Below are 27,278 nucleotides of genomic sequence, written 5' to 3'. Positions count from 1 at the left end.
AAGTTAACTAATATTGTTTTAAAATTAAAAAAGAACTATCAGGGTATGTACACAATTATGGAGGTTGCTGAAAACGTTTTTATGCAGTTTCACTATGAACACAGCAGAGAAAAAAGCTGTGACTTAGAAAGAAAGCCCTGGAGAAAGACTCAGGAGAAACAGCTCTTCCTCTTCCACGTCCCTTCCCTCCTCTCTCGATGTTTCTTCTCCTCTTTAAAAAGCATTTATGGATTAATTCCCTTCCTCTACTTCAGGTGAAGAGAGCTCGCTCTGAGGACACACTCAAGACAGAGGACCTGGGGCTCTCAGGGCTGAGGGCTGGGGCCAAGGAGACAGCCGTCCTCCAAGGAGGCAGCCAGGGAGACCAGGAGGTGGTTACAGAGAATGAGCCAATACGTAAATACACTGAAGACAGTGGAAGGTCCTTCACTGTCAGCCAGGGAAATTACAAAGAGGTCAGAGAGTGGAGTGAGAGCTGTGACGCTGGAGAGGAACTGCAGACACGAGTGTGAGCTCAAGGGTGTTTGCACGCCCCCATGAACAGGTGCAGGGGTTGGGATTCCAGCCCCATCTGATGGCCCCAGAGCTGGAGCTTCCTGGTCTATGCTGCACCAGTCTCCACCCTCTGGTCACCTCTGCAGGGGAGCGGAACCAAGAAGGCAGACTGTCTCCTGCTCAACCTCAGCTGGGAAGTGTGGTCACTCAAGTTTTTGGTCATTCTGCATGTCTGCAGATGACCACAAAGACACCACTGTGAGGACGGACTCTGAGCTAGGAAATAAATTTTAATGAGTAGGCAATTTTGCAAATATGAAAAATGAGGTTTGACTGTACATGCTCCTGCTGCTGCTAAGCCGCTTCAGTCGTGTCCGATTCTGTGCGACCCCATAGACGGCAGCCCACCAGGCTGCCCCGTCCCTGGGATTCTCCAGGCAAGAATACTGGAGTGGGTTGCCATTTCCTTCTCCAATGCATAAAAGTGAAAAGTGAAAGTGAAGTCGCTCAGTCATGTCCGACTCAGTGAACCCATGGACTGCAGCCTACCAGGCTCCTCCGTCCATGGGATTTTCCAGGCAAGAGTACTGGAGTGGGGTGCCATTGCCTTCTCTGTTGACTGTACATAAATGTGTATAAATATACAATATACATGTGTACATGTTTATAGACAGAAAGATAGAGAGATATGGAAAAACCAGTGTGATAAAATGCCAGTAATGAGGTTCTAGGTGAGGGAGATAGAAGGTTTTGAAGTATTTTTTTCAACATTTTTAAACTTTCCAATTATTTCAAAACAAAAAACTAAAAAAATTAAAGGGAAACTCACCTTTATCTTCTCCAACTAGGGCACTTCCTCCCTAATTTAAGTACAACAAAAAGAGCAGCCACCAGGAAAGGTCAAGATTGCATTATGAGCTATGTGTCCCTGGCAAAGTCACTTGACCCTTCTGGGTCTCTAGTTCATCAGCTGAACAATGTGGACCTGGACCATGCTCAGGTGTGAAATCCTGCTTTTCTTTATCTCTTAGGAAAGCACCAGCACCTACCGTCAGATTCACTGTCTTCGGAGTCTACTTCTGTTGGTTCCGTGGACTCTGGCGCCAAAATCAAACCCTGGCCTGCAGATTCAACGGTCTCATGTTCTTGGATGGTTTTCAAGAAATTCTCATGCTCTGGGGCACTAACAGATGCCACATTTCCTAAGTCACTTACTATCTCTCTAGCAACACTCAGGGTGTTACTCGAGTCCTGCAAACTGGCGGTGCCAACAACATCAGGGGCAGGATGTTTTTCAGATCCTGTTTCGTCATCACTTGAGAGAACAGAGGTGTCATGTTTACTCTCGGGGGGAAGAGCCTGCTGTGGCTCGGACACTTTGGTGTACGTCCCACTCCTTGACCCAGAACTTGGGCTTGTCGGAGGTGTTGGTATCTGCTCTGGTCCCCCCCAGAGCCCAGGCGCATCCCCGTGTGGGACCACAGTGCTTTCTAGAGGAACCAGATCTTTTCCATCCTGAGCTGTAGACTCAGCGCTGGTCTGAAAGGGTTCCTTCACCGCGTGCATAGATGGCGTCTGTTCTTTTGGAAGGCTAGACTCGCTGCCTTGACAAAAGACAGTCCGCGGTAAAGAAGCCGAGTCTGTCCGCTCTTTTTCATCACTGGTGTGGGTCACGTGGTCCTCTGTTAGGGTCACACTGGCAGCGCGAGGCGCTGCCGTCAACAGCTCTCTGTCTCCATCTCTCACTTCAGGTTCTTCCGCAGCTTCCTCATCAGAACTGCTCACCAGCGGTCTTGGTTTTCTCCTGCCCGCCCCTTCTGTCTGCACACCGGCATGCACTTTCAGATCTTCATCATCATCATCGAGAGCTCTCTGAATGGCCAAGAGGGTCAGCGGGGACACAGAACCCTCAGGGGCGGGAGCAGGTGGGTTCTTCACATCACACAGCCTGCGATGCTCACCCTCCAGCTCATCTTCTGAGCTACTGCCCAGCAGGGCAGCCTGCATGGCCAGCAAGGTTCTTGGGGAGGGCGGGGAGGCGTCAGGCTCTTTCTTTGGCTTCAGTTTTTCACACGGAGGTGACTTTGTGTCTAAAGCCCTGCTATGCTTTTCGCTGCAAGAAGGAGGGGACTCTGAATCCACTTCTGTGACTTTCTTAGCTTGAATACCTTGAGAAAAATGAAAACAGTGTCACTAGGTCATTCTACAGGGTGACAGCATGCTTCTAGTTAGATGAGTAAGAATATACTTGTTCTCATGATGAAGTTATAAATTCTCATTTAACCAGCAACTAGGAATTAATTAATTTTAAAGTGTGTTGGTACAGTACTAGTTAATACATTAAAGGTTGTATAGATCATCACATTAATAATAATTATAGTTAATAAATTAAGTAGGGCTTCATTCATATTATCTGCAAGTGGGAGTTTATAGAATTCAGAGACACAACATACTTTTGGGTTTTAACCATCAAGTAAGTGATGGTATGTGGTACCTTTTATCAAGATGTAGTGGGAAGTATCCTCAGAGACCACTCTCCTGGACTCCACCTCCTTCAGAAAGCCTCCTTCATCTTCATACTGCCTTTGGATTTGCCCTGAATGCTGCTGATTCATTTCCTTCTCAACATTTTCTATGTGTTGGTTTAGATAGTTTTTTTTAAGCAAGCCTTTTAGCTGGTACTGTGAAAAGTCATTGGACTCCTAAAACAAAATAAACCAACAGAATGATTTCATATATTAAATACAGATAGCATTCCCATACTTCCACCCTTATCCCCAAAGGAGATAAAGAATAACTGATTTTTCCCATTGGTGGTATTTTTACACTAGAAAAGTAAAATGTGAATAGTAGGGGAAAGCCATAATTGCCTTGTTATAGAGTAATCTTTCAAACAAAAAGAACTGGGTAAGAGAAAAGAAATCATGAATCCTGTTTATGATTCAATTATTTACTCAAAAAACATTTATTGAGCGTGGGATGCATACCAGGGAGTCTGAAATATTGACTGTGGCTTAACAGACAGTTTTTTAGAATGCAAGTGAAGTGCGGGTCCCTAGTTCACAAAAGACACATGATAAATCATTGTAATCAGTTATTAATAATACTTAACATTTACAGCACATCTCCTGAGTAAGGCATTCTTCTAAGTGTTTTTACATGTATTATCCCATTTTATTCTCAACCACAAAGGAGACAGAAGTCATTATTTCCATTCTACAAATGAAGAAAGTGAGACTCAAACAGTTTAAGTAACCCCTCTAGAACCGTGTGGTTAGTTACATGGTAGATCTGGGTCAAAACCAGGTTGCTAAGCCTTATACTAAATTATTACCAAGATTATTATGATTATTCATATTCTCACCAACATTACTATTATCAACATTGCATTTGCCTGATGTACAGACAATGCAAAGGTCCAACCTGAGTGACTCAGAACTTCCCTCAGCTACCAGAATGACAGATCCAATGGGCTGTGCCCCACTCCACCCTGGCCGACCCAGCCCAGAGGCTCTGCAGAGAGAACAAAGAGAAGAAATGGAGCAAGGCATTGGGACTCTCTCTTTTTCTACCATCTGTTCCACTATTGTTTACATAATCCAAATTCTATTCCCTCAAAAGACAAGCCAGAGGTCCTTTCACACTCAAGAAATAAAAAGCTTGACTGAGGGCTTCAGAGGGCTTCCCTGGTGCCTCAGGAGTCAAGAATCCACCTGCCAATGCAGGAGAGACTGGTTCAATCCCTGGTCCAGGAAGATCCCACAGGCTGTGAACAACTAAGCCCACGCCCCACAACTATTGAGCCCGTGCTCTTGGGCCCAGGAGCTGCAACTACTGAGCCTGCTTGCCCTAGAACCCGTGCTCCCCGCAAGAGAAGCCCGCACACTAAGAAGCCCACGCCCCGCACCTGGAGAAATGCCTGTGCAGAGCAACAAAGACCCGGTGCAGCCAAAGCAAATAAATAAAACTTATTTGTAAAAATGCTTGGTTGATAAACTGAGCATGGATTCCCCCCTCTCCCGAGATGAAATTAAGTTTACTTCTGTCCTTTGTACATCATTTCTGTACACCTTAGTGTTCTCCTACGTTCATGTGCTTCATGAAAAAGCAGAAAGGGAGTGATGGGAAAAGAAACAGCTCCTGCCCTTTTCATATTTTTTCTATCAATCTACGAAATGTTCAAAAGTCTGTAGAAAAAAAACAAGCCCCACATCCATTCATTAGCAATATTACAAAATTCATAGGCAAACTTAAGGGAGAACAATGTTAGAAAGAGCAGGTTGTAGCAGTAGGAAGGAAAACAAGACTCATTCACCAGCTAAACACAGTAATGATGGTGCAGTAAGACCAGGGAACACACTCAAGACAACCCAATTCCATGCACTGCCCCACTTCACGTTTCTGTGGCTGCAAAGCCACCATCAGAGGCTCCAAGCTGAGGAATTTACCACTGAATCCCTGTTAGCACCGTCCAGAAAGAGGAAGAGAGAAGATGGAAGATCTGACTACACTTTTAGCCTTCAGGGGAACAGATACCTGGAATTTCAAGTTAGAACAAACTTCTCCACTGTGATCAGGCTCTATATTATTGCTAATATCCTACAATGTATATGATGGATTAAAATAACTTTCATGAACTAACTTAAGGACCAAACTACTAAGCATCAACTATGTGAAAAATACTGAGCTAAGTGCTGAAAATACAGAAGAGCACAAGGTAGGCACGTTTGGGTGCTAAGAATCTAAAGAGACACCACAGGGAGCTGTGAGAACACAGAGCAGGAGACGAGACTTGGTCTTGGTGGCAAGTCAAGAGGTCTTCTGTGAGTAAGTATCTGTAAGTTCTGACTTATACATAAATGATGTTTCACAGGACCTCAGAGCTATGCAAAGGCTATTTACTGAAAACAACAGATCGTGTGAGTAATGTTTATCAATATTCTTTAATTGTAACAAAAATTTTGCTGACATTCTTAACTTTACACATTAACGTGCTGTTGTATACTTCACCTCTGGCATTGCTTCAAATAATGTTCTTCTCCGCTTAGTAAATTCCTTCATATCAGTCAAGATTTCATGCTTTACTTCAAGGGGCAGGCTGTTGAAATCTTCAGACTCAATGTCAACTGCATGAGGATTGCGAAAGAACTCTTCCTGCAAAGAGTGAAACGTAACACCATGACATTTACATTTTATTCACTTAACTCTATTCGCCATGCCAGACTTTGTGTGAGTGTGCTTATATAGAGTTCTACATAATCTACAGTAGGCTAAACACATACATAATCTGCAACAGGCATTAAAGTGAATGGACAGGTGAAGGAATACATCCATTTACTCATTCAACAGTACATGAACCGAGAACTTCCAGATGTTCAAGCTGGATTTAGAAAAGGCAGAGGAATCAGAGATCAAATTGCCGACAACTGTTAGATTATAGAAAAAGCAAGAGAATTCCAGAAACATATCTACTTCTGCTTCATCGATCCTAAAGCCTTTGACTGTGTGGATAACAACGAACTGTGGAAAATTCTTAAAGAGATGGGAGTATCAGACCACCGTACCTGCCTCCTGAGAAACCTGTATACAGGTCAAGAAGCCACAGTTAGAACCTGACATGGAACAACAGACTGGTTCAAAATTGGGAAAGGAGTATGTCAAGGCTGTATATTGTCACCCTGCTTATTTAACTTATATACCAAGTACATCATGCGAAATGCCGGCCTGGAGGAAGCACAAGCTGGAATCAAGATTGCCAGGAGAAATATCAGTAACCTCAGATATGCAGATGACACCACCCTTATGGCAAAAAGCAAAGCAGAAGTAAAGAGCCTCTTGATGAAGCTGAAAAAGTGAAAAAAAAGTGGAAAAAAAGTGAAAAACCTGGCTTAAAACTCAACATTCAAAAAACAAAGATCATGGCGTCTGGTCCCATCACTTCATGGCAAATAGATGGAGCAACAATGGAAACAGTGACAGACTTTATTTTCTTGGGCTTCAAAGTCACTGCAGATGGTGACTGCAGCCATGAATTGAAAGACGCTTGCTCCTTGGAAAAAAAGCTATGACAGAATATTAAAAAGCAGAGACATTTCTTTGCCGACAAAGGTCCATCTAGTCAAAGGTATGGTTTTTCCCGTAGTCATGTATGGATGTGAGAGTTGGACCATAAAGAAGGTTAAGCACCAAGAATTGATGGTGCTTTTGCACCAGAATTGCTTGGTGCAAAAGCACCAAGCTTTTGAATGGTGGTATTGAAGAAGACTCTTGAGAGTCCCTTGGACTGCAATCCTAAAGGAAATCAATCCAAAATATTCACTGGACAGATTGATGCTGAGGCTGAAGCTCCAATACTTTGGCCACTTGATGCAAAGAACTGACTCACTGGAAAAGACCCTGATGATGGGAAAGACTGAAGGCAGGAGAAGGGGACAACAGAGGATGAGATGGTTGGATGGCATCACCAACTCAAAGGACATGAGTTTGAGCAAGCTCTGGGAGATGGTGAAGGACAGGGAAGCCTGGCATGCTGCAGTCCATGGGGTCACAAAGGGTCGGACAGCACTGAGTGAATGAACAACAACATTCATTCATTCAAAAGAAAGAAAGAAATACTTACCAGGCATCTCTAACATGCCATGCACTGTTCTAGGTGTTAAAGTACTTTAGAGATCATGCCAGAGAAACTTCTACTCCTAGGAGTAGAAGATGACACATGATAAACAAATAAATGAACAAGATAATGATGAGAAAACAAAGCAAGTTAATCTGATAGAGCTGATTAGAATAGAAAGAGAAAAAAATATTTGGTAAGTAGAAAAGAACCACAAAAAATAATGACCTATATTCACCTGACACTACCACAACATTGTTAATCGGCTCTACCCCAATGCAAAATAAAAAGTAAAAAAATAATAATAATGACCTGTGAGCAGAGACATGAAAGACACCAAAAATTTTCTCAGGGAAGAGCATTCGAGGCTGAAGGGACAGTAAATGCAAAGATCCTGAGACAGAGATGAGCCTTATGAATTTGACTAATATTTATAATTGCTTTAGTTAGATACATTCTATTTTGCTCTTAACCTAGTGACTCAGTTGGTAAAGAATCTGCCTGCAATGCAGGAGACCTGGGTTTGATCCCTGGGTTGGGAAGATCCCTTAGAGAAGGAAATGGCACCCCACTCCAGTATTTTTGCCTGGAGAATTCCATGGACAGAGGAGCCGGGCAGACTACAGTCCATGGGGCCACAAAGAGTTGGACACAACCGTGCAACTTTCACTTTCACTTTTTAAAATCAAAAGTGAAATTAACTGTGAGAAATTTCACAGACATGCAAAAGTGTAAAACTTTTCTAAATTTTAACTTGATTAATGAAAGTACTTTAAAACTCTTCATTAGTAAAGATAAAATAATACAGCTTGCTCTCTTGTTTGTATGTGTGCTGTGTGTTTGTAGACCAGCAAGCACTTAAAATGGGCCAGTCACTTCAGTCAGAGCTTCCAGTGTTCTCCCTCAAGAATGATCTCATCACTCCAACAGGGAAGGCATCAAAAATTTTAAAAAAAAAAGCACCATGGAGAAGCTAAGTTGCATAAGACCTAAGATCTCAGAGCTAGCGAGCAGGGGAGCCCAGATTTATCTGCAGGTCACTCTGCCCACAGAGCCCATGGTCTTCACCAAGTCTCTGCTCTTGGCTGTGTTAATAAGGCAGGACCTCCATGAGCTGAAGAAGCTTGCAATTTTAGCTCAAAAGTCTTCTAACAGACATACTCAAATACTATTATAAATAGACAAGGAAATCAAAGAATGTTACCTGCTATTCTGAGAAACTTGCAGGAAATTTCAAAAACTTGTATCCACAGCACAAGCTCGATTTGTAAGCATGTTATTCGTTACACTATGGAATGCATCCACAGGTTCTCTGACTTTCTTTTCTGGATGAATTCCCCTCCCACCCAGTAGGTGCTGACCTTACCCGGCAGCCAGTGAACAGTGCGCCGTGGACGGGGCGCATCCCCCAAGGCCGTCAGAAAGGGTAGCACGGGCCCAGCGGCCACTTCCTCCTGGGCTCCTGCCCAGGGAACCCGCCACCACTGTGCCCGAGCTCAGGACAGTCAGACAGGGGTTCTGGCAGACTGCCAGCATCAGCAGCGGGGCACGCAGGTGAGGAGGCCTGGAGGGGCTCCAGTCCCAGCTCCAGCCTGACTGCACCCACCCTGGAGACGCTCGAGGAAACTGCCCCCTGCGCTCGTCAACCCCCAGGTCAGCGAAGACGATGATAATAAGACTGCTGTCACAGCACTAAGTTACACAGAGATAGATAACTACAGCCTGTGCACCAGCATAGATCTTCGTAAATGTATACGTACCCAGGTACCCGTGAAACATACACACATTTCCAAACACACATACACACACAGATATGCAACTGTACAGGGTGGGAGGGGCACTAACATACAGCAAAATGCTACTAGAAGTTATTCATGGGTGATATGCTTTTTATTTTTTTATAAGCATATTTTTATTTAAGCATTATTATATTATATAAGCATTAATTATTATATTTATTCACTGATTGGCTAAAAAAGAGAGATGGCTCATTTTGGGTATCTAGATATGCATAATTCCATATATGTTTATAAGCATGTGTATATTTTATATAATACATGCACACATATATATACACAACAAATAAGGTAGTATCTGTCTTATCAAGAACATTCATAAGTCCATACTACCTCACTAAAATCATTCATTTTCATGTTATTCATTTCAAATACTAATAATAGAATGAATCCTGAATTCAAAAATTATTAAATACCTGTAATGCCTGTTTCTGACTCATTCTTTCTTGCCATTCTTTTTCATCCTCCTCTTCTGAACTGAAAGTCAAACACAGATTTATAATACCTATGATTTAATGACAACTTACAAAAATATTTCTTGAGTGCAAGGCACTGCTAGTTATAGAAGCTACAGAAGCTGGTGAATAAGATGGCAAGAACTGAGCCATCTTTGGTCTCACCGTCTGGTGGGGACACCTGTAAGGGAGCGATCATAACAAGATCTAACACCTTCCATCACCAGGGCAAAGCAGGTTTGCCAAAGGGACAATTAAGAGTCACCTCAGGGACTTCCCTGGTGGTCTAGAGGCTAAGACTCTGTGCTCCCAATGCAGGGGGCCAGGGTTCAATCCCTGGTCAGGGAACTTGATCCCACATGCTGCAGCTAAGGCTGGGAACAGCCAAATAAATAAATAAAATAAATAAATATAAAAAAAAAAAAAAAAAAAAAAGAGTCACCTCACCACAGGAGCTTTCTGAAGTCTCTCGCAATTACACTGCTTGGAGAAAAAAGGAGAAACTAGAAAGTGTTTTAAGCAAGGACACGACAGTATCAGATTTGAGTTTTAACAGGTTCTACACTACAAATCAGCAACTGGGCCTGACAGGAGTTCCTCCAAAGGGGTAAGATCAGAGATGGAGACTGAAGTGCAGAAGCCAGGCCAATAACCTCGAGACACAGTGATGGCGGCAGCGGCGATTCAAAAGCTGTGTGGCCTCACGGGAGCCCTGGGAAAGGAAGGGGTGAGTGGGGAAGGACAAACTGGCCCTCCACCTGCACTGCAACCAGAGAAGCCGCTGAGGATTATCAGCCAGCAGGAGGAAGAGCGACCTGAGAGGTCCCCGGAGAGCAGGACCATGTGGGCACCACATCAGCCTGAGAACTGCAAAGCAGCCACTGGATTTAACAAGGGAGGACATCGTGTGTGTGGACTTCAGCGATGGTGAGAGAGAAAACGCCGGGCTGAGAAGCACATTCAGACGGCAGGTGTCAGCAAAGACTCAGAAAAAACAGAATCCACATCACAAACTCTCAATGAACAGTGCTAACACAGGCTCCTGAGGAGGAAGAAAGGAAACCACCACAAACCACTAAAACACAAACGGAGTCAGTAGAAGATGTAGCCTTTAAAAACCAATCTAAAAGTGTCAAGAATGTGTATTGCAGATGTATTAATCCAACACACCTTATCATTTAAGGAAAACGTAAAGGTTTAAATCTGTCTGAATGCAGCAATAACATTTTTAAAGAGTTAAAACATTTACCTGTTTTTCTCGTTCTCTTGTAAAGGTGGCAAAGCGTAGATGTCATCTTCTCTCTGAACTTGAGTAAGACTGGGAAGGGCTTCCTCCCTGAAAAGTACACAGAGACGTCACCAGAGATGACAGGAAACAGTATTTGGAGTCAGTAGTACTCCCCACTGAACACACAAGCCCAGCTGAGAAGGGGAAACTCGGGGGATGGGTTCTGCCCTTGCTGGCCTGCCCGGCTCCAGAAAGAGGGACCCTGGTCCTGGCATGTAGAAGACTGTTAGGAGAGTAAAACGGACAAGTGATGCAACCTAGCAGCTTTTCCTTCTCACTGTCAAAGCTGATTCTCAAAGAACAGAGAACTTTCACAACTTCAATTCACTCGGTCAAATGGACATTCCATTGATTCCTCTCATTAGGGAAAGGGAATCACAGAACTCACTGCAAACATAAAAAATGTTCATCTTTGAGATGAAGGTAATTCTCTGCTTGCCTTTTGCTTTTTAAGGCAGTTTTGAGAACCTGTCTTTTCAAAAATGTTTTCAAAAGCTTCTCGGTGGTTGTTTTGGAGTCACTGGCGGCCAAGTCCTTTTTATGCCTTCTCTTAGCCTGTGAGAAGAAAGAATATAGGATTTTATCTCGAGGTATTAGTATATTAAAAACAATTCTGTGGCTTTTTTCCCCATGGAATTTGGTTTGTCTTCTGAGTTTTCAGATTATACCTGTTTCAGTATTTTCTCCTAATTAGCGTACCAGTGAATAGCTTCAGGTTTTTGTTGTGTAAAGGACAGCCAGAGTTTCCAACTAAGTATTACTTAATGAATTATTATACAATGTTTTTGGGAAACCATTACTTTGTTTCTTTTAAATGTTCTTTAATGTTCCCAGGAAGCCTAAACTTAATACTATATAATTAAGTAAATGCTTCCCCAAAGGGATTATTACATCAATTAACTACTCTTTAAAATGCTACTGTTAGGTCAAAACCAATTTCTGGTATTAGTTTTTATAAAAACACATTACTTATATGTAACTCTGCCCTTCCATATCCAAAATGATGTCATAAGAAATTCTAAAATGTACAGAAATACCTCGCAAGAAATTTCCAAAGAGGAAAAAATGAAATAGTCTCTGTAGGTGAATATAAGGCAGGAATATAAAAACATTCTTTTTCTTTTTTATATAGTCGCCATACAATATTGTGTAAGTTTAACTGTAGAACACTTAAGAAGACAATCTAAAGGGAAAACTCTTTACTATAACTACTGTTAACTTTAATAGTTTTATTAAAAGTTAAGTATTATTGCACGCATGTTATACAATGTTCTTAGAGGTAAACCTCTTTGAAAATAAATTATCTGTTCATGATAAATTTTTAAAAGTTGAATTAAATTGGATATATGTCAAAGTAAGTCTTGGCTTCCAAAATTCTAAGAAGAAAATTTTAATTTTAGGTCAATTAAAATTTGACCTAAAATTCTAAGAATGCAGACAGAAAAAAAATTATATATATATAACTCTTACCAATGTCTGTTTCTTCAATAGTGGAGCATCCCCATCAAACACAAAAATAGGACGAATTCGGAAAAATAAGAGTTTGCAGAGTCGGTGGAACAAAGTGAGAAGATGGGCGTTTTCTATCGAGTTCCCGTGGCGATCGCGGACTCCTTTAAGAGCCTGGTTTAACCAGATGCTAATATCTAGAAGAATTGTTCATGGAAAACACTCTGCAAATCCTTCCCTCCCCTTAAAATTCCCAATGTCTGATATTATCAAAACATTAAAACTGAGCACTCATCCCAATTCATTTGAAACTGAAAAATATTCAGCCCTACTGGAATCTCCCTATAGTGGGTTCACTTTAGTTGGGCTCCTGTCATCATTATTTACATCCTGAATTGTAAAAGCTTACACAGGCACATGTCTCCTTCAAAAAGTCTAATTGAAAGGAACTTCTTTAAAAGAAATCAGTGATCTACATGAAATTTTAGTAAATTAACCAACTCTTTTGGAGAACGATTTAGCAATTCAAAGCAAAACACTTTAAAATCTACTCTCTTTTATGTAAGAATTCCACTTCCACACTCGTATCCTCTAGAAGTCATCATAGACTGATAATCAGAGTGACTTATAAGGTGGTTTTGTTTATAATAATGAAAATATAAAGAATGGAAGTTTTCCAGCTGGTCTTCTTTTTTGTAATTAGATTATGATATCATGATTTGCTGGAATCCAAGTGACCCTTAAAAACGAAGCTGCCTAAGCATGTAAGGCAGTCACAAATTATTATTAAAGGAAGAAATAAAACAAGTTACAAAAGTATGGAAAGTATACATCTATTGTGTAACCTATGCAGTATGTTAAATATACTGGAAGCTCAGACCTCAAAACACTGGGTTGACGCAAAAGATGGTTCAGGGTCTTCCGTAAGATACTACAGAAAAACCAGAAAGAACTTTTTGGTCAACCCAGTATTAAGAGTAGCTATCTTCTGCTGTGATTACAACTGATTGTTTTCTTCTTGGAGTCGTCTTCTATTTTTAAACTTCACTAAAGGGTGCTTTTTAACCAATTGTTTTCTGTTTGTTCCTAAGAAAGGGACACAGCCCTCTGCTGCATTCCCTGGATCTCTGCCCACTCCCCTGGCCCACCATCAGAGTGCTCACTTCCGCGGTGGTGGTGCTCAGGCCCTGTCCTTTCCTCCTGTCCGCAGCGTCCATCCAGGCTACCTCCGCGCTCCCCCCCACGCCCCATCCCCACTGCAGCCCCCGCAGCCCCCCACTCCACGCATGCACCTCTGCCCCAGAGCTATCCTGACCCCAGAATGGATGGCTCAGTTGACATCTCTACCTGCTGCCTCACAGTCACTGCAGACTTGACACAAGCAAAAACTGAGATCCGTTAAAAAAAAAAAAAATTAAAAACAAAACAAAACTGAGCTCCGCGTCTTCTCACCAGGCTGCTCACACCCCCATTTCAGTGGCCATCTCTCTGATCCGCTCAAGCCAGAACCCTGAGCGCCACCCCATACCTTCCCCTCACCCGGCCCTGCAAGGTCCCATCAGTTCTACCTTTTAGTCTATCCTGAAAGTGTACGCTAGATTTCATTAACATACCTATAGTGAAAACCCCTGGGAAGCTTCCCATGGCCTTTAGGATATCATCTGAAACTTCTACCCATGGCCTGTGAAGCCCTGAATGAGCTGCCCTCTTCTCATTTCTCCTGGCTCGTGTCAAGTCACTGGGCTTCTTTCAAAGCCTAGAAGTCACTGAGCTCCTTCCTTCCTGCAGGGTCTTCTCCAGGCTCCTTCCCCAGCCTGAAAAAGTTCCTCCCGCTCTGAGCCTAGAGCTGCCCTCCTCTCAGGTCTCAGGTCAGGTTTAGGTGTCATGTCCTTGGCTGAGATTAAGACGTCCAGTTATCCACTCCTGTGTAAAAACACCTTGCTGACTTCACAGCAGAAATGCTTCTGTGAGCTGGGGATACAGAACTAGACCAAATAAAGCATTTGGCCTAATGGAGTTTACAATCTGGTGGGGGAGCAGTCCAGACTGTGAGCTCCGTGATGTGTCTAAACCACACTGGCGGGCATGGCTCTCCCTCTCAGCGCAAAGAGGAGGCAACAAAGACCTGCAATCGAATGAGCTGAACAGTTAAATATTTATATGAATGGCATTACCTAACTTACCACCATAAAAGACCAGGCCCATCAACAATTAACTGAATAAACACTACATAAAATAACTAGTGGATAGCAAGCTAGATTCACTCCTAGCTTTTTGTGGGCTACTAGACATATCCAAAATCCTAAGGATAGAAGAGTGAAAAATAACATGAACAAAATAATCAGGGTCCAGACCCCTGAGAAACATGCAATTCTAATGGGGAAGGCAGACAATAAAAATCAAGTATAGTTACAGAATACATTAGGTTGTTCGTAAGTGCCAACGAAAAAACTAACAAAGCAAATGGACAAAAATGTGATTGGGAGTCACAATGGCCCTTTAGGTAGGAAAAAATTGAAAGTTGCTCAGTCGTGTCTGACTCTGTGACCTCATGGACTATAGCCCACCAGGCTCCTCTGTCCATGGAATGCTCCAGGCAAGAATACTGGAGTTGGCCGCCATTTCCTTCTTCAGGGGATCTTTGCAACCCAGGGGTCAAATCCAGGTCTCCTGCATTGCAAACAGATTCTTTACCGTCTAAGACAACAGGGACTACATCGGACAGAGAAGGCCTGTTCAAAGAAGTAGCAGAGGTCTAGAGTGCATGAACAGGAGTAATGAGAGAAGACAGTGAGGCAGGAGGCATAGCAAACGAAATGCCCTGGGACAGAAGTGCGTTCTGTTCAAGGACAGCGTGGCAGGTGCAAGAGGAGCAGGGAGAGGATGTGATGGACCTGCAGTCACTGGATGGATGTGACTGAAGACTCACCCCAGTGGCCAAGTGAGGAACGAACTATTAATACAAGGAAACCAGCTTTAAACTAGTTACAATAGCCTGAGTGAAAGCCGAAAGCAGTGGTGAGGATGAGAAGACGTCAGCTAAAGGGTCCACCCTGGAAGCAGGATTCGGTGTTGGCTTAGCTCTGTATCCTACTGGGTCAAGATTTCTAATTGGCTTGTTTCCAGTTGCTACACCACTGTATTATGTGGAATAAGTTTCTACTTAACTCATTCAATTTTATGAAGAGTGTTAAGTCACTCACACTTTATGAAGAGTGTTAAGTCGTGTTGGACCCTTTGCTACCCCAATGACTGTAGCCCGCCAGGCTCCTCTGTCCATGGGATTCTCCAGGCAAGAATACTGGGTTGGGTAACCATTCCCTTCTCCAGGGGACCTTCCCAACCCAGGGATTGAACCTGAGTCTCCAGCACTGCAGGCAGATTTCTTTGCCATCTGAGCCACCAGGGAATGAGAAAATCTAATTTCAGATCGGCAGCTCTCAACTCTGCTATCCTTTGGAACTAGATATGAACCTTCTGAAACACAGGCTACTAAACACGCTGTGCTTAGTCGCTCAGTCATGTCTGACTCTGTGCCACCCCATGACTGCAGGCCACCAGGCTCCTCTGTCCACGGGGATTTTCCAGGCAAGAACACTGGAATGGGTTGCCATGCCCTCCTCCAGGGGATCTTCCCAACCCAGGGATCGAACCCAGGTCCCCCACATTGCAGGTGGGGCCTAAACAGTGTAATATTTTGTTAATAATAGAGTTAAGTGTATTTTACAAATGCTAAGGTCCATAAGAGATGAAAGTTTAATTATTAATTCTTTATTATTTGACACGAACATTTATATTGTGTAAATAAGACGCTCAGCTGGAAATGGTAAAAAGACCAAATAATTTATTTCAGGGTTTCAAGAATAAATTATGAACCTAGTATGTCAAGGGTAATTTCTTCATTAACAAATAAAACCAAAAAACCTGAATACATTTTAAAAATTATGGGCTTCAATGTAAACTCATATAAATTTCTGCTGACGTTTTAAGGGTTCCTGACACTGAAGACTGTTTTCATTCCTGTGGATAGGTATTAATAGTTCCAAGGAGAAAACCTTCAGAAAGCAGTGGTTTAACGAACCACTAGAAGGCAGCAACAGCTCATGTACTTTAAAAAAACACAAACCTTCGCCCCAAGGTACCAGGCATAAAACTTTTAAGCCACTATTCATTACGGATGTGTTTTAAATTACCCACATTGCAAAAATATATATATATAAACCTCATCATCATCGTCTTGCTTTACTTAAAAAAAAATTACCAGTGTTCCCCACCCCCTCTGACAGTGCATTTACCACAGCAATTACTGCAGGACTGTCTTCTCCACAGAGCATGGGTTCCGAGGCTCATATGTCCCCACTTAGGGAACTGGTGGAAGGTACCACCAGCTTCTGCAACAGAATAGACACTCAGAAAAAGAAAATAAAGATAAAAACAGAAAAAAGAATGCCTACCGAATAAAAATGCTAAAATTTCAGAAACAGCCTTCACTTGTTTCAGTAACCAGGAAAAAACATTTAATTCTAAAGATGATACCAGCCAAACACGCACAGAAACAAATCCATCACAGAGGCTGGGAGAATAATGCACTGTACACCTTCTTAAATCTTTGCGGTGTTGTACCATACGAATTTCGTATTCCAAAAATCATAACAAAAAGCAATGTCACTGAAAAAAAAAGAAAATGTAAAACACATGTCCACACACGTTTTTCTTCCTCTCACAAATATAAACGGAGCAAGACTCAGGACGGCTGGCAAAACCACTGGTAGGAAGTCGACTTCGCTTTCTCCAGGCTGACCTCCCAGCCGGAATAACATCTTCAGGATTTACAGCATTAACAGTGCCAGACACAATTTTTAAACTCCTTTAAATATTCCCTTTATTCCTCCCACCAACTCTATGTGTAGAGACTTATCACCTCCACTTCCCAGATTAAAGAACTGTAAAGAAGCGTAGAGCGCTGGGCCTAAGACTCCAAGCCAGGTAGCTGTGACTGCAACGCGGGAGGAAAGCAGACTGAGAAAGGAAGCGTCCTGAGGAAGATCGATAGCTACTCCCCGCCACCGCCTCCCCCACTGGCGTGAGACCCCATGGGCTGAGACCCTCATCGCACCAATGCCGCTCTGCGCCCCAGGAAAACTGTGAGCAAAAAGCCCAGGCGTCTCACATTGATGTCTGACAGAAAACAACAAAATTCTGTAAAACAGTTATCCTTCAATTAAAAAAATAAATTAACAACAACAACCCTGGCGTCCACCGAGCATCCCCAGCGCCGACACCGCGTAAAGGATACCCACGGCAAGAATCTTCCCCTCCAGCGTCTCCGGGCTGATTTGCCGCCCGGAGCACTCCAGCAGCTTCCAGAGCCCCTGGACTCCCATGAGGGAGCTGTATCCTCGGCGTCGCGGGCGGCTTTTCACTCCAAGTCTTCCCCGCCCGGCTGCACCGCCGCCCTGGGCCCGGGAAGAGTACTCTCGGCTCCCACTCGGAAAACCAAGAGCTCGCAGCTGTCCAGGGAAAACCGGCCCCGACGAAACGGGGACGTCCCAGAAGCTGACACGGCCTCGCGGAAGAAAAATGGGACCAGAGAAAACTGGCGACGCGGAGGGGCAAGTCCTCGTCACCTCCAGCGCTCTGGTCCAAACGTTTGCACTCTCAGCGGACGACCAGGGTAAGGGGACGGCGCAGGCAAGATTTAACAGCCAGAAAAAGTTCCTCCGAAAACTCCAATCTTCTCAAGCTCAGGCGTTCCGCACGGGAAATGGAGCTTCTCGGATGCCGTCTAATGCGTCGCGCAGGGCGGAAGTTCCGGCTCCCCACGATGACGTATATCCGCTGCGCCGATGCATTTCCGGAAGTGAGGGGGGTGGTTCGGCCTCAGGGTTTATAGGCGTGTTGGCCGCCTTAACTTGTCCGCGCAGGCCTCCTGATTCTGTTAAACGTTGAAAGCATATGCAAAGCGTTTTCTTTCAGAAGTACGGGTTTGTACGAGTTTTTCTTGCATCGGTTTCTTCCCAGTCTTCCGCCAGTTCTGAAAACTCTTAATGCTAAGTATTGTTTTTAGCATGAGGCAATAACAGAAAGGTGGAAGCTTTAAATTCAGTTCAGTCGCTCAGTCGTGTCCAACTCTGCGACCCTGTGGACTGCAGCACGCCAGGCTTCCCTGTCCATCACCAACTCCCGGAGTTTACTCAAACTCATGTCCATTGAGTTGGTGATGCTGTCCAACCACATCATCCTCTGTCGTCCCCTTCTCCCTCCTTCAATCTTTGCCAGCATCAGGGTCTTTTCTAGTGAGTCAATTCTTCGCGCCGGGTGGCCAAAGTATTGGAGGTTCACCAGCAGTCCTTCCAATGAACACCCAGGACTGATCTCCTTGAGGATGGACTGGTTGGATCTCCTTTCAGTCCAAGGGACTCTCAAGAGTCTTCTCCAACACCACAGTTCAAAAGCATTAATTCTTCCGGGCTCAGCTTTCTTTATACTCCAACTCTTACATCCATACCTGACTACTGGGAAAACCATAGCTTTGACTAGAAGGACCTTTGTTGACAAAGTAATGTCTCTGCTTTTTAATGTGCTGTCTAGGTTGGGCGTAACTTTTCTTCCAAGGAGCAAATGTCTTTTACTTTCATGGCTGCAGTCACCATCTGCAATGATTTTGGAGCACCCCCCCCCCCCAAAAAAATAGTCTCTCCCTGTTTCCACTGGTTCCCCATCTATTTGCCATGAAGTGATGGGACCAGATGCCATGATCTTAGTTTTTTGAATGTTGAGTTTTAAGCCAACTTTTTCACTCTCCTCTTTCACTTTCATCAAGAGGCTCTTTAGTTCTTCGCTTTCTGCCGGGAGTGTGGTGTCATCTGCATATCTGAGGTTATTGATACTTCTGGCAGTCTTGATTCCAGCTTGTGCTTTATCCAGTCTGGTATTTCTCATGATATACTCTGCATAGAAGTTAAATAAGCAGGTTGACAATATACAGCCTTGACATACTCCTTTTCCTATTTGGAACCAGTCTGTTTTTCCATATCCAGTTCTAACTGTTGCTTCCTGACCTACATACAGATTTCTCAGGAGGCAGGTCAGATGGTCTGGTATTTCCATCTCTTTAAGAATTTTCCACAGTTTGTTGTGATCCACACAGTCAAAGGCCTTGGCATAATCAATAAAACAGAAGTAGGTGGAAGCTTTGGTTGATGTTTTTTAATTAATAAGTAGGTCGTTATCTGAAAATCTGTAGTAACCAGATAGTAATATGGTTTAAAATCTTAGCCCTTGAAGTACATTTTTCTTCAGCATTTAAGAGTTAGGCTTGTAGGTCAGAAGTAACAAGAAACTCATTGCCAGAGTAGCTCCTGTGAAGGTGGTGGATTGGACACTCAGGCTAAGATCCAAACCCCCACTGAACCACTTACGGTGTTTAGCATTGCTCAGATCAGGTTTGTTCAAAACATCTTTCTTCATCTGTAATAGGTGGGCATAGAAGCAGTCTTGCAAACTGTTTCAAGCCAGGATCATAGGTAATATTTGTGAAGTACTTAACCACTAGTAGTCAATGAATGGTAGCCTTTTCGTACCTCTTGGCTCAGACTTGGACTATTAAAATTAGATTAAAATCAGTGAAAAGAATGATTCAAAAATAAGTTTTTAGAAAAACTGCTTTTTTGCCCAAACAGATGATTCCCAGTAGCCAGGATTCCTTGACCTGTGTACTCAGTTGCTCAGTCACCTCAGACCCTGTAACCCCATGGACTGTAGCCCACCAGGCTCCTCTGTCCGTGGGATTTCCCAGGCAACAGTACTGGAATGGGTTGCTATTTCCTGGCTTGGAATCTTCCTGACCTGGAATCTAATCTGCATTTCCTGTGTCACATAGATTCTTTACCCATGCGACCTAGTTACAACTAATTTTCTCTCAGTGCTAATCCTGATAAGGTACTTATTTGCATTTCCTACAGATGTAAAATTATATGCGGAACTTTTGTTCGTAAATGTATTTTGCAGGAATTAATATAATTACCTATTTGTGTCTCCCTCCGCCCAACAGAGTAGATTGTAAAGTTACTGGAACCAACAACTGTTGACTGTTGTATACCCCACTCTTTATATTTAGCAGGAATTCTATAAATATTGTGTAAATGACCACTTTCCCAGCCTCAGATCTAAATCTGCAGGGCATCTTGCACCCTATTGAATTTTCTCACGAGTCTGGCAAATGTTAGTTCAGATGCCATCAGAGCCATATTATAATCCTGAGGTATGGGCTGAATTGTGTCCTCCAAAATTCAAATGTTGAAGCGCTAACCCCCAGTATCTCAGAATGTGACCGACTGGAAATTGGGCCTTCTTAAAGTTAAAATGAGGCCATTAGGGTAAGTTAATCAGTCTGACTGGTGTCCTTAGAAGAGGAAATTTGGACACCCAGACACTAGGGCTCTTTGCACAGAGGAAAAACCAAGTGAGGACAGAGGGAGACAGCAGCGACCTGCAAGCCAGGAAGGTTCAGGAAACCAAGCCTTGGATCTTGACTTCTAGCCTCTGGAGCTATGAGAAAATAAACATCTGCTGTGTAAGCTACCAATCTGTCGTTTCGTTTTGGTAGCCCCAGCAGACACAGCTAGGATCCTGGGCACATTTCTTCAGTGTTGAGAATCTGAATAAAATGGAGATGCCGTTTCTCTTGTGCGGTTTCTCTGAGATCGGTGACTTCACATGAAGCACCTAGTAGGTAGCAACACTCCCATTAGTTTGTTGAGTGAATGACGGAGGGGGAGAGCACCATGAGTAAAACTGAAATACAGAATGTGATTGAATCATAGAGCACCTCGCCTGAACCCCTCTGGTGTCTGGGGAAGGCAAGTTGGGGGGTATTATAGCTGCTGCACCAGCTTGTCCTAGTGATGGGGCATTGTAGCAGGAAAAAGAACACTTTCAGGATTTGCTCTAAATGAAGTTACCTGAGAGCTAGGTAAAAACAAGTAGTCAGTGTGAACATTAGAGTACTGTAAGTGCTTGTAAAACCAGAGCAACATTTCTTGGATACAAAATGTATTTTGGAAGGAACATCAACTGAGTGTTCATTTGATTAATAAGGATTTGGTTCCTTTGGATGCTGTTTAAAGGGCTTCCCAGGCAGCGTTAGTGGTAAATAACCTGCCTGCCAATGCAGAAGGCATAAGAGATGCAGGTTCAATCCCTGGATCGGGAAGATCCCCTGGAGGAGGGCACAGCAACCCACTCCAGTCTTCTTGCCTGGAGAATCCCATGGACAGAGGAGCCTGGTGGGCTACAGTCCATAGGGTCACAAAGAGTCAGACACAACTGAAGTGACTTAGCAACAGCAGCAGCAAAGGGCTCTCTATCAAAATTCTGACAGAATACACATTATATAGGCTAGTAATAATAATAACAAGCACTTAAATAGCAATTCCTATCTAGAAAGCACTGTTCAAAACACTTTACACATATTAACTTATTCTTCAAAACAGTTTGTAAGATAAGTACTATTATCCCCATTTTATCCAATGAGGAATTATGCACAAGAAAAACAATCTCAAACTTGCCCAAGATAATAACAGCTAGTTAGTAATGAGCCAGTAATATGAACTTTCATTGCTTTTCTGGAGACCCCTAAGAAAAACTGACCAAGAAATTATGACAGGAATGTTAACAATCTTCAAAGAGCAACGGGCAGTCACTTGCTTACAGATTCTGGAAAAGCAGTCCCTGTTAACCTCAGCGTGCTCCTCATAACTGCCAAACTTGTAAACCAAGTTATCAAGTGATCATGTATATTAAGTGTTGATTGTGGCCAATAGGCAATATGTATAAACTCATCCTCCTTTCCTAGATGTCACTGTGTTCTCTGTTTTATGTTGTATTCATCTCCATTTTTTACCAACCTCTTCTCTGAAATATTTGGCTGAGCTATATGAAATCAACCAGATTTGACCTCCAGAAATTACAGTTTCATTTGGTTCAAGCTAAAGAATTACATTTTCTATTTCCTGTTATAAAGTCTTACAAAAATCTAAAATTACAGACATATGCCTATAGTCTCACTGATTATAAAAGTCAGATGTTTCTTATGCTACTCAGGCAGAATTGACAAATTCTGTCATGTACTTCTGTCATATACTTCAAATTATAAGGCCATTCCATCCTTAAAAGTTCAAAACATTCACATGATTAAAAGTAGAAAACAAAACTTTATTGATGAAAACTTCTTAAAAGTTCCAATATGAAGTAACAAAATCAACAACCTACAAATCTCTTTCAGTCCTTTGCCTTTCAAGCAAAATATTCTCTTCAGAAAAATGCCCATTTCGTAATATCGCCATCTGTAGGCTAGGAGTATCTGAGTGGATACATGGATATAAAATTCAAAAGAGAAGGAAATGAAAATATTTTCAAAATAAAAATCTGAACCCTTTCCTTGAGGTGTATTGCAATATGGTTACCAACAGATTCAGCACCTTGTAATAATCAAGTTACTGATTGGAGTCCTAGAACAGCCCCTGGAATGAAAGAACAAGAGATCCTAGTTGTTCATGAGTCACAGGTTGGCAGCAGAAGACAGGAGCTCAGATACATGAAATCCACACGTTCTGAACGATTACACACTCACTTCAAATAGCTAATAGTCTATATGGTTTTACAGAAGGAAAGAGCTCAGAGCCTGGAATATGGATAGTTGCCCTCTGAGTGATGGGCAGTCCTAACGCATCCTTAATGCTTTTTTTTTAATCAACACATGACTCCATCTTGGGGGACCAGTCAAATATCAGATCTCATCTCAAAGGTTACCTTGGGTGTAGGAACTTCAGATGCCACTTGTTATTTTGTTGTTCTAGTCGCTAGGTCATGTCTGACCCTTTGTGATCCCATGGACTGTAGCCCGCCAGGCCCCTCTGTCCATGGGATTTCCCAGGCAAAAATACTGGAGTGGGTTGCCATTTCCATCTCCAGGGGAGCTTCCCAAGCCAGGGATCAAACCCATGACTCTTGCATTGGCAGGTGGGTTCTTTACCACTGGGCCATCAGGGAGACCCACTTGTTCATTTACTCTATCCCTAAACAAAGGTTTATTGTAGACTTATAGAAGTCTTTCAAGACCTAAAGTTCTTGTCAATATGAAACAACAACATACCAAGAAAGTCCAGAACACCTGAGTTGATGCACAAAGTCACCCATCTGCACCAGCAGAAAAGATCAGTGCCTGGAGGCTTTTCTCTTTTGCCTCTTCATTGAGAATCCTGAGAAAGTTAATCAGGAAAAATACGAGGCAGGCAAGATACCGCTACATGTAGAAAGGAATTTCTAGACTCACTAAATTATCTGAAATGAGCTTTAACCACGAGAGAAAAACTAGAAGTCAACAGCCCCAATTTTTTTCAAAGGGCAGAGAGTGAGTACCTTAAATTTTGAACTTAGGAATAAAACTGCAACAAATATCTGGGGGTCAAGCCATGAGAAATCCCTTCATGCTTAAGTATTTCAAATCATGATGCTATTCAATGAAATTGTGTCTGATTTGTTTATATGTAATTTTATTGGACTTTGCAAAATGGTCCAGAATGTTCATATACTCTTAATTTTAAAAGGACAAAAAAAAAAAAAATCTGTGCTTATCTGTTTATATGTCTGAAATCACCCATCCTATTCATATACAAACTTATTTACCGGAGGAACTACAAGGTTATGCTTTGCCCCACAAGATCTGTTCCTATTTAACGTAGACTTAAAATCTCGTACTGCCTCAATGCAGTCCCGCCGCGACCAGCTGTGTGCGTGACACCATCGTAGGGACGCAGCGTGGTCACTCATTCCCCTCGTAATCACTGTAACCACGGTAGCCACTGTTCCTTCTCTCGTGGACACTGGACATCTTTTTCCACGTCGAGTCCTGATGGAAACCAGTACTGAAAGACCGGCCCAGGCGCCCGTGCTGTTTCTTGGAGATATTGTCCTCGCTCTCAGATTTGGCAATTCCCTGGGCATGTGTTGGAGGCTGTGATTCCTGTCTAATGGTTCCAAATGGAAAGTTCCAAAGGCCAAATCTTTGCCAGCTAAGTCTCTGGAATGCTATGATGCAATGCAAATTTCCTCCAACCTGAGAAGAAAAAAAAAAAAAATGTTGGCTTCAGAAAACACTAGGAAACTAGTTATACTATAATATGTGGGTTCCAACGAATTGTCTTATTTTCCCTCCTTCGTGCGTGTGTGCTGTTGTGCTGACTCTTCGCGACCCCACGGACTGTAGCCAACCAGGCTCCTCTGTCCATAGGATTTCTTCCCGCAGTTACCTGCATCTAAATAGTATTTATCCTTTCCAACATCATCAGATCACACTACCCAGCATCTTTCCTGACCAGCTGCCTTTACAAAAATATAACAATGTCCACAGGAGCCAAGACCCCTTCCCCACCCCCTACACCTCTCTACCTCTCACACACGCTTGGCCCTCCCACGTTGCCTAATCCAAACACCAAGCTCATTCCTCTTCCTCTCCCCGCTATGTGTTCTTTACATGTTAGTGGGATTATAGCAATGGGCTGTCTCCTCAACCCACAGAACATACCATTCCCTGAGAACGGCCCCCAGCGGCCTTGTTTGTAAACACGGCTCTGCCCCAAGGCCACAGTTAATGCCCGGGGAGTCAGCACCTGACTCAAGCTGGGCCAGGACTACAGAACTGGGCTGGAGGCAGGCCCGTCTCAGTCTAGACTGTTCTTCTGAAAGGGAGACCTAAGTTGAAAGGCGATGATCTTCAGGAAGCAAACAGAAAGACAGCTGAGAACGAGACAGAGTAGCTGCCTGCCCCTGACAACATTTCTGCCTGGCACCCAGCTGGACGTCTTGCCTTTTTCAAATTAGAAGATAATTACTTTACAATACTGTGGTGGTTTCTGCCATACCTCAACATGAGTCGGCCACAGGTATACATAGGTCCCCTCCCTTTTGAACGTCCCTCCCGCCTCCCACCCACGGACCACCCCTCTAGGTTGTCACAGAGCACCGGCTTTGGGTTCCCTGCAGCATACAGCAAATTCCCACCAGCTGTCTATTTTACATATGGCAATGTATGTGTTTCAGTGCTGCTCTCTCAAATCATCCCACCCTCTCCTTCCTCCACTCTGTCCAAAAGTCTTTTCTTTATGTCTGTCTCCTTTGCCACCTTGCATGGAGAATCATCAGTACTACCTTTCTATATTCCACAGATATGTGTTAGTATACTATATTTGTCTCTTTCTGACATACTTTATTCTGTATAAAAGGCTCTAGGTTCATCTACTTCATTAGAACTGACTCAAATGCATTTCTTTTTATAGCTGAGTAATATTCCATTGTGTATATGCACCATAACTTCTTTACCCATTCATCTGTCAATGGACATCTAGGTTGCTTCCATGTCCTAGCTATTGTAAATTTCCTTTTAAAGACACGTGTGTGTCCTCAATTTTCACTTTTTGGTCTAAAACAGTATGAACTGGGTTTCTGTTATTTACAACCTAGAGTGCTGAGTAAAATTACTGCATTTTGGCTAGTCGAGAAATACTTTCTCACACAGTGGTATTCTTACCTTCTTTGTCTTTCGATACTGCAGTCCCCTCTCTAAGTGCCGGATATCTAGATATTCTGGATTTTGAGTGTTTAGATCAGTAACAATATCTGCCCATCTATTGTTAAGGAAGAATAAAGCACAATTTTCTTTAAGTTCAAAATACTTTTAAAAAGTAATGGAACTTTTCACGTGAGTAACTTGCTACAACAGTACCATGGCATTACTTCTCCCATCAGAGGATGATTTCATCTATTAGGTTTCCATAAATCCTCTTTTTAATGACAGTTCTCTTTATCCAACTAATGCCAAGGTTAAAAATGGTTACTCTCCATATGAAATAAAAATATATGTGGATGTTAAGTGACATCCTGCAGGCTAGTGTGGAAACATTCCATATTTTCTTTTTAATTGGAGTCAAGTATATTTTCAAAAGTTTTATAAGTTAGTATGCCTTTATTCACAAACAACATGATTGATGGTGTAGAAAATCCAAAACAATTACAAATTGCTTTGTATTGCAAATCTGTTACTAGAACTAACAACTGAATTTGATAAAGGTGTAAGATTTAAGGCCTATATAGAAAAATCCATTGTATTTTTGTACACTACGAGAAAATAACTGAGATAAGATATTTTAAAAATGAGCTTACAGGAACAATATTCAATATTGTAATAACCTATAATGGGAAATAATTTGAAAATATATATATATAACTGAATCACTTTACTGTATACCTAAAACTCACAAAGCATTGTAACTCAACTATTACTTCAACTAAATCAATTTACAACAGCATCAAAAAATATACACACTTAGGAAAAATTTTTAACAAAATATATATAAAACTCTATGCTGAGAAATACCATTGCCAAGAGAAATTAAGCTCTAATTAAGTGGAGATAAAGTCTGTGTTTATAAAGAGAAGACTCCACATTATTCAGATGTGATGCTCCCCAAACTAAACTATGGATTCTATGGATTCTAATCTAATTAAAATTCCAACAGGCTTTTTAGCAGAAATTGAGGAAAAGTGGAGAGGGAGGGGTTAACATACTTTTTACAGTGAATAGCAGGATGTTTTCTACTTGATTCTCCAATTAAGATCCAATATTCTACTTCCTGTGGTGTGAGGGGGCCCCTGCTAGATATAAAATACATTCACAGTAAGCTTCATAAAGTCATTCACTCCCTTGAAAATATCACTTCAATCATATACTGATAAAACATACACTGAGGTTTACGCAGAAATAGCATTCAGTAGCACTAGAATAGAACTGGAGTTAAGGTTTGAACAAAACTCCAAAGGCCATTAAAGAGGAAGCATAAATTAGGGTAGGGTTTGATCCCTTGTTACAAAATGCTTTTGTTTACTTGCTAAGTCATGTCTGACTCTTTTGAGACCCCATGGACTGCAGCCCACCAGATTCCTCTGTCCATGGTATTCTCCAGGCAAGAATACTGCAGTGGGTTGCCACTTCCTTCTCCAGGGGATCTTCCCGACCCAGGGAGGGAACCCACCTCTCCTGCGTTTCAGGCAGATTCTTTACCACTGAGCCACCAGGGAATGCTGAGAAAAGCCTAATTAACCAAACAAAATTCTGCAAAAGATTA

At 42.5% G+C, this 27,278-nt stretch overlaps 1 protein-coding gene across 4 annotated transcripts in view; it reads right to left on the bottom strand.

The window, feature by feature from the left end:
• LOC122687071 (basic immunoglobulin-like variable motif-containing protein) overlaps positions 1 to 27,278 on the bottom strand; it is a 62,511-nt gene that overhangs the window by 10,558 nt on the left and 24,675 nt on the right. For 2 of the 4 annotated variants that reach the window (XM_043892516.1, XM_043892518.1), the window contains exons 9-11: positions 26,722 to 26,808; positions 25,685 to 25,781; positions 22,291 to 24,214 (exon numbers count right to left, since the gene is read on the bottom strand). In XM_043892516.1, coding sequence (XP_043748451.1) covers positions 23,921 to 24,214; positions 25,685 to 25,781; positions 26,722 to 26,808 — 478 coding nt within the window. In that variant the 3' untranslated portion in view covers positions 22,291 to 23,920. Of the gene's footprint in view, positions 1 to 1,544; positions 2,664 to 2,989; positions 3,198 to 5,505; positions 5,650 to 9,320; positions 9,382 to 10,608; positions 10,696 to 11,086; positions 11,203 to 12,117; positions 12,294 to 17,392; positions 17,898 to 22,290; positions 24,215 to 25,684; positions 25,782 to 26,721; positions 26,809 to 27,278 lie in introns of those variants that run through there. The other 2 variants (XM_043892519.1, XM_043892515.1) reach the window with 2 other exon arrangements.

The sequence above is a fragment of the Cervus elaphus genome, chromosome 30 (genome assembly GCF_910594005.1).
Source record: "Cervus elaphus chromosome 30, mCerEla1.1, whole genome shotgun sequence".
NCBI lineage: Eukaryota > Metazoa > Chordata > Mammalia > Artiodactyla > Cervidae > Cervus > Cervus elaphus.
The sequence above is the reverse complement of the archived record's forward strand: the minus strand, read 5'-3'. Positions and strand labels throughout refer to the sequence as shown.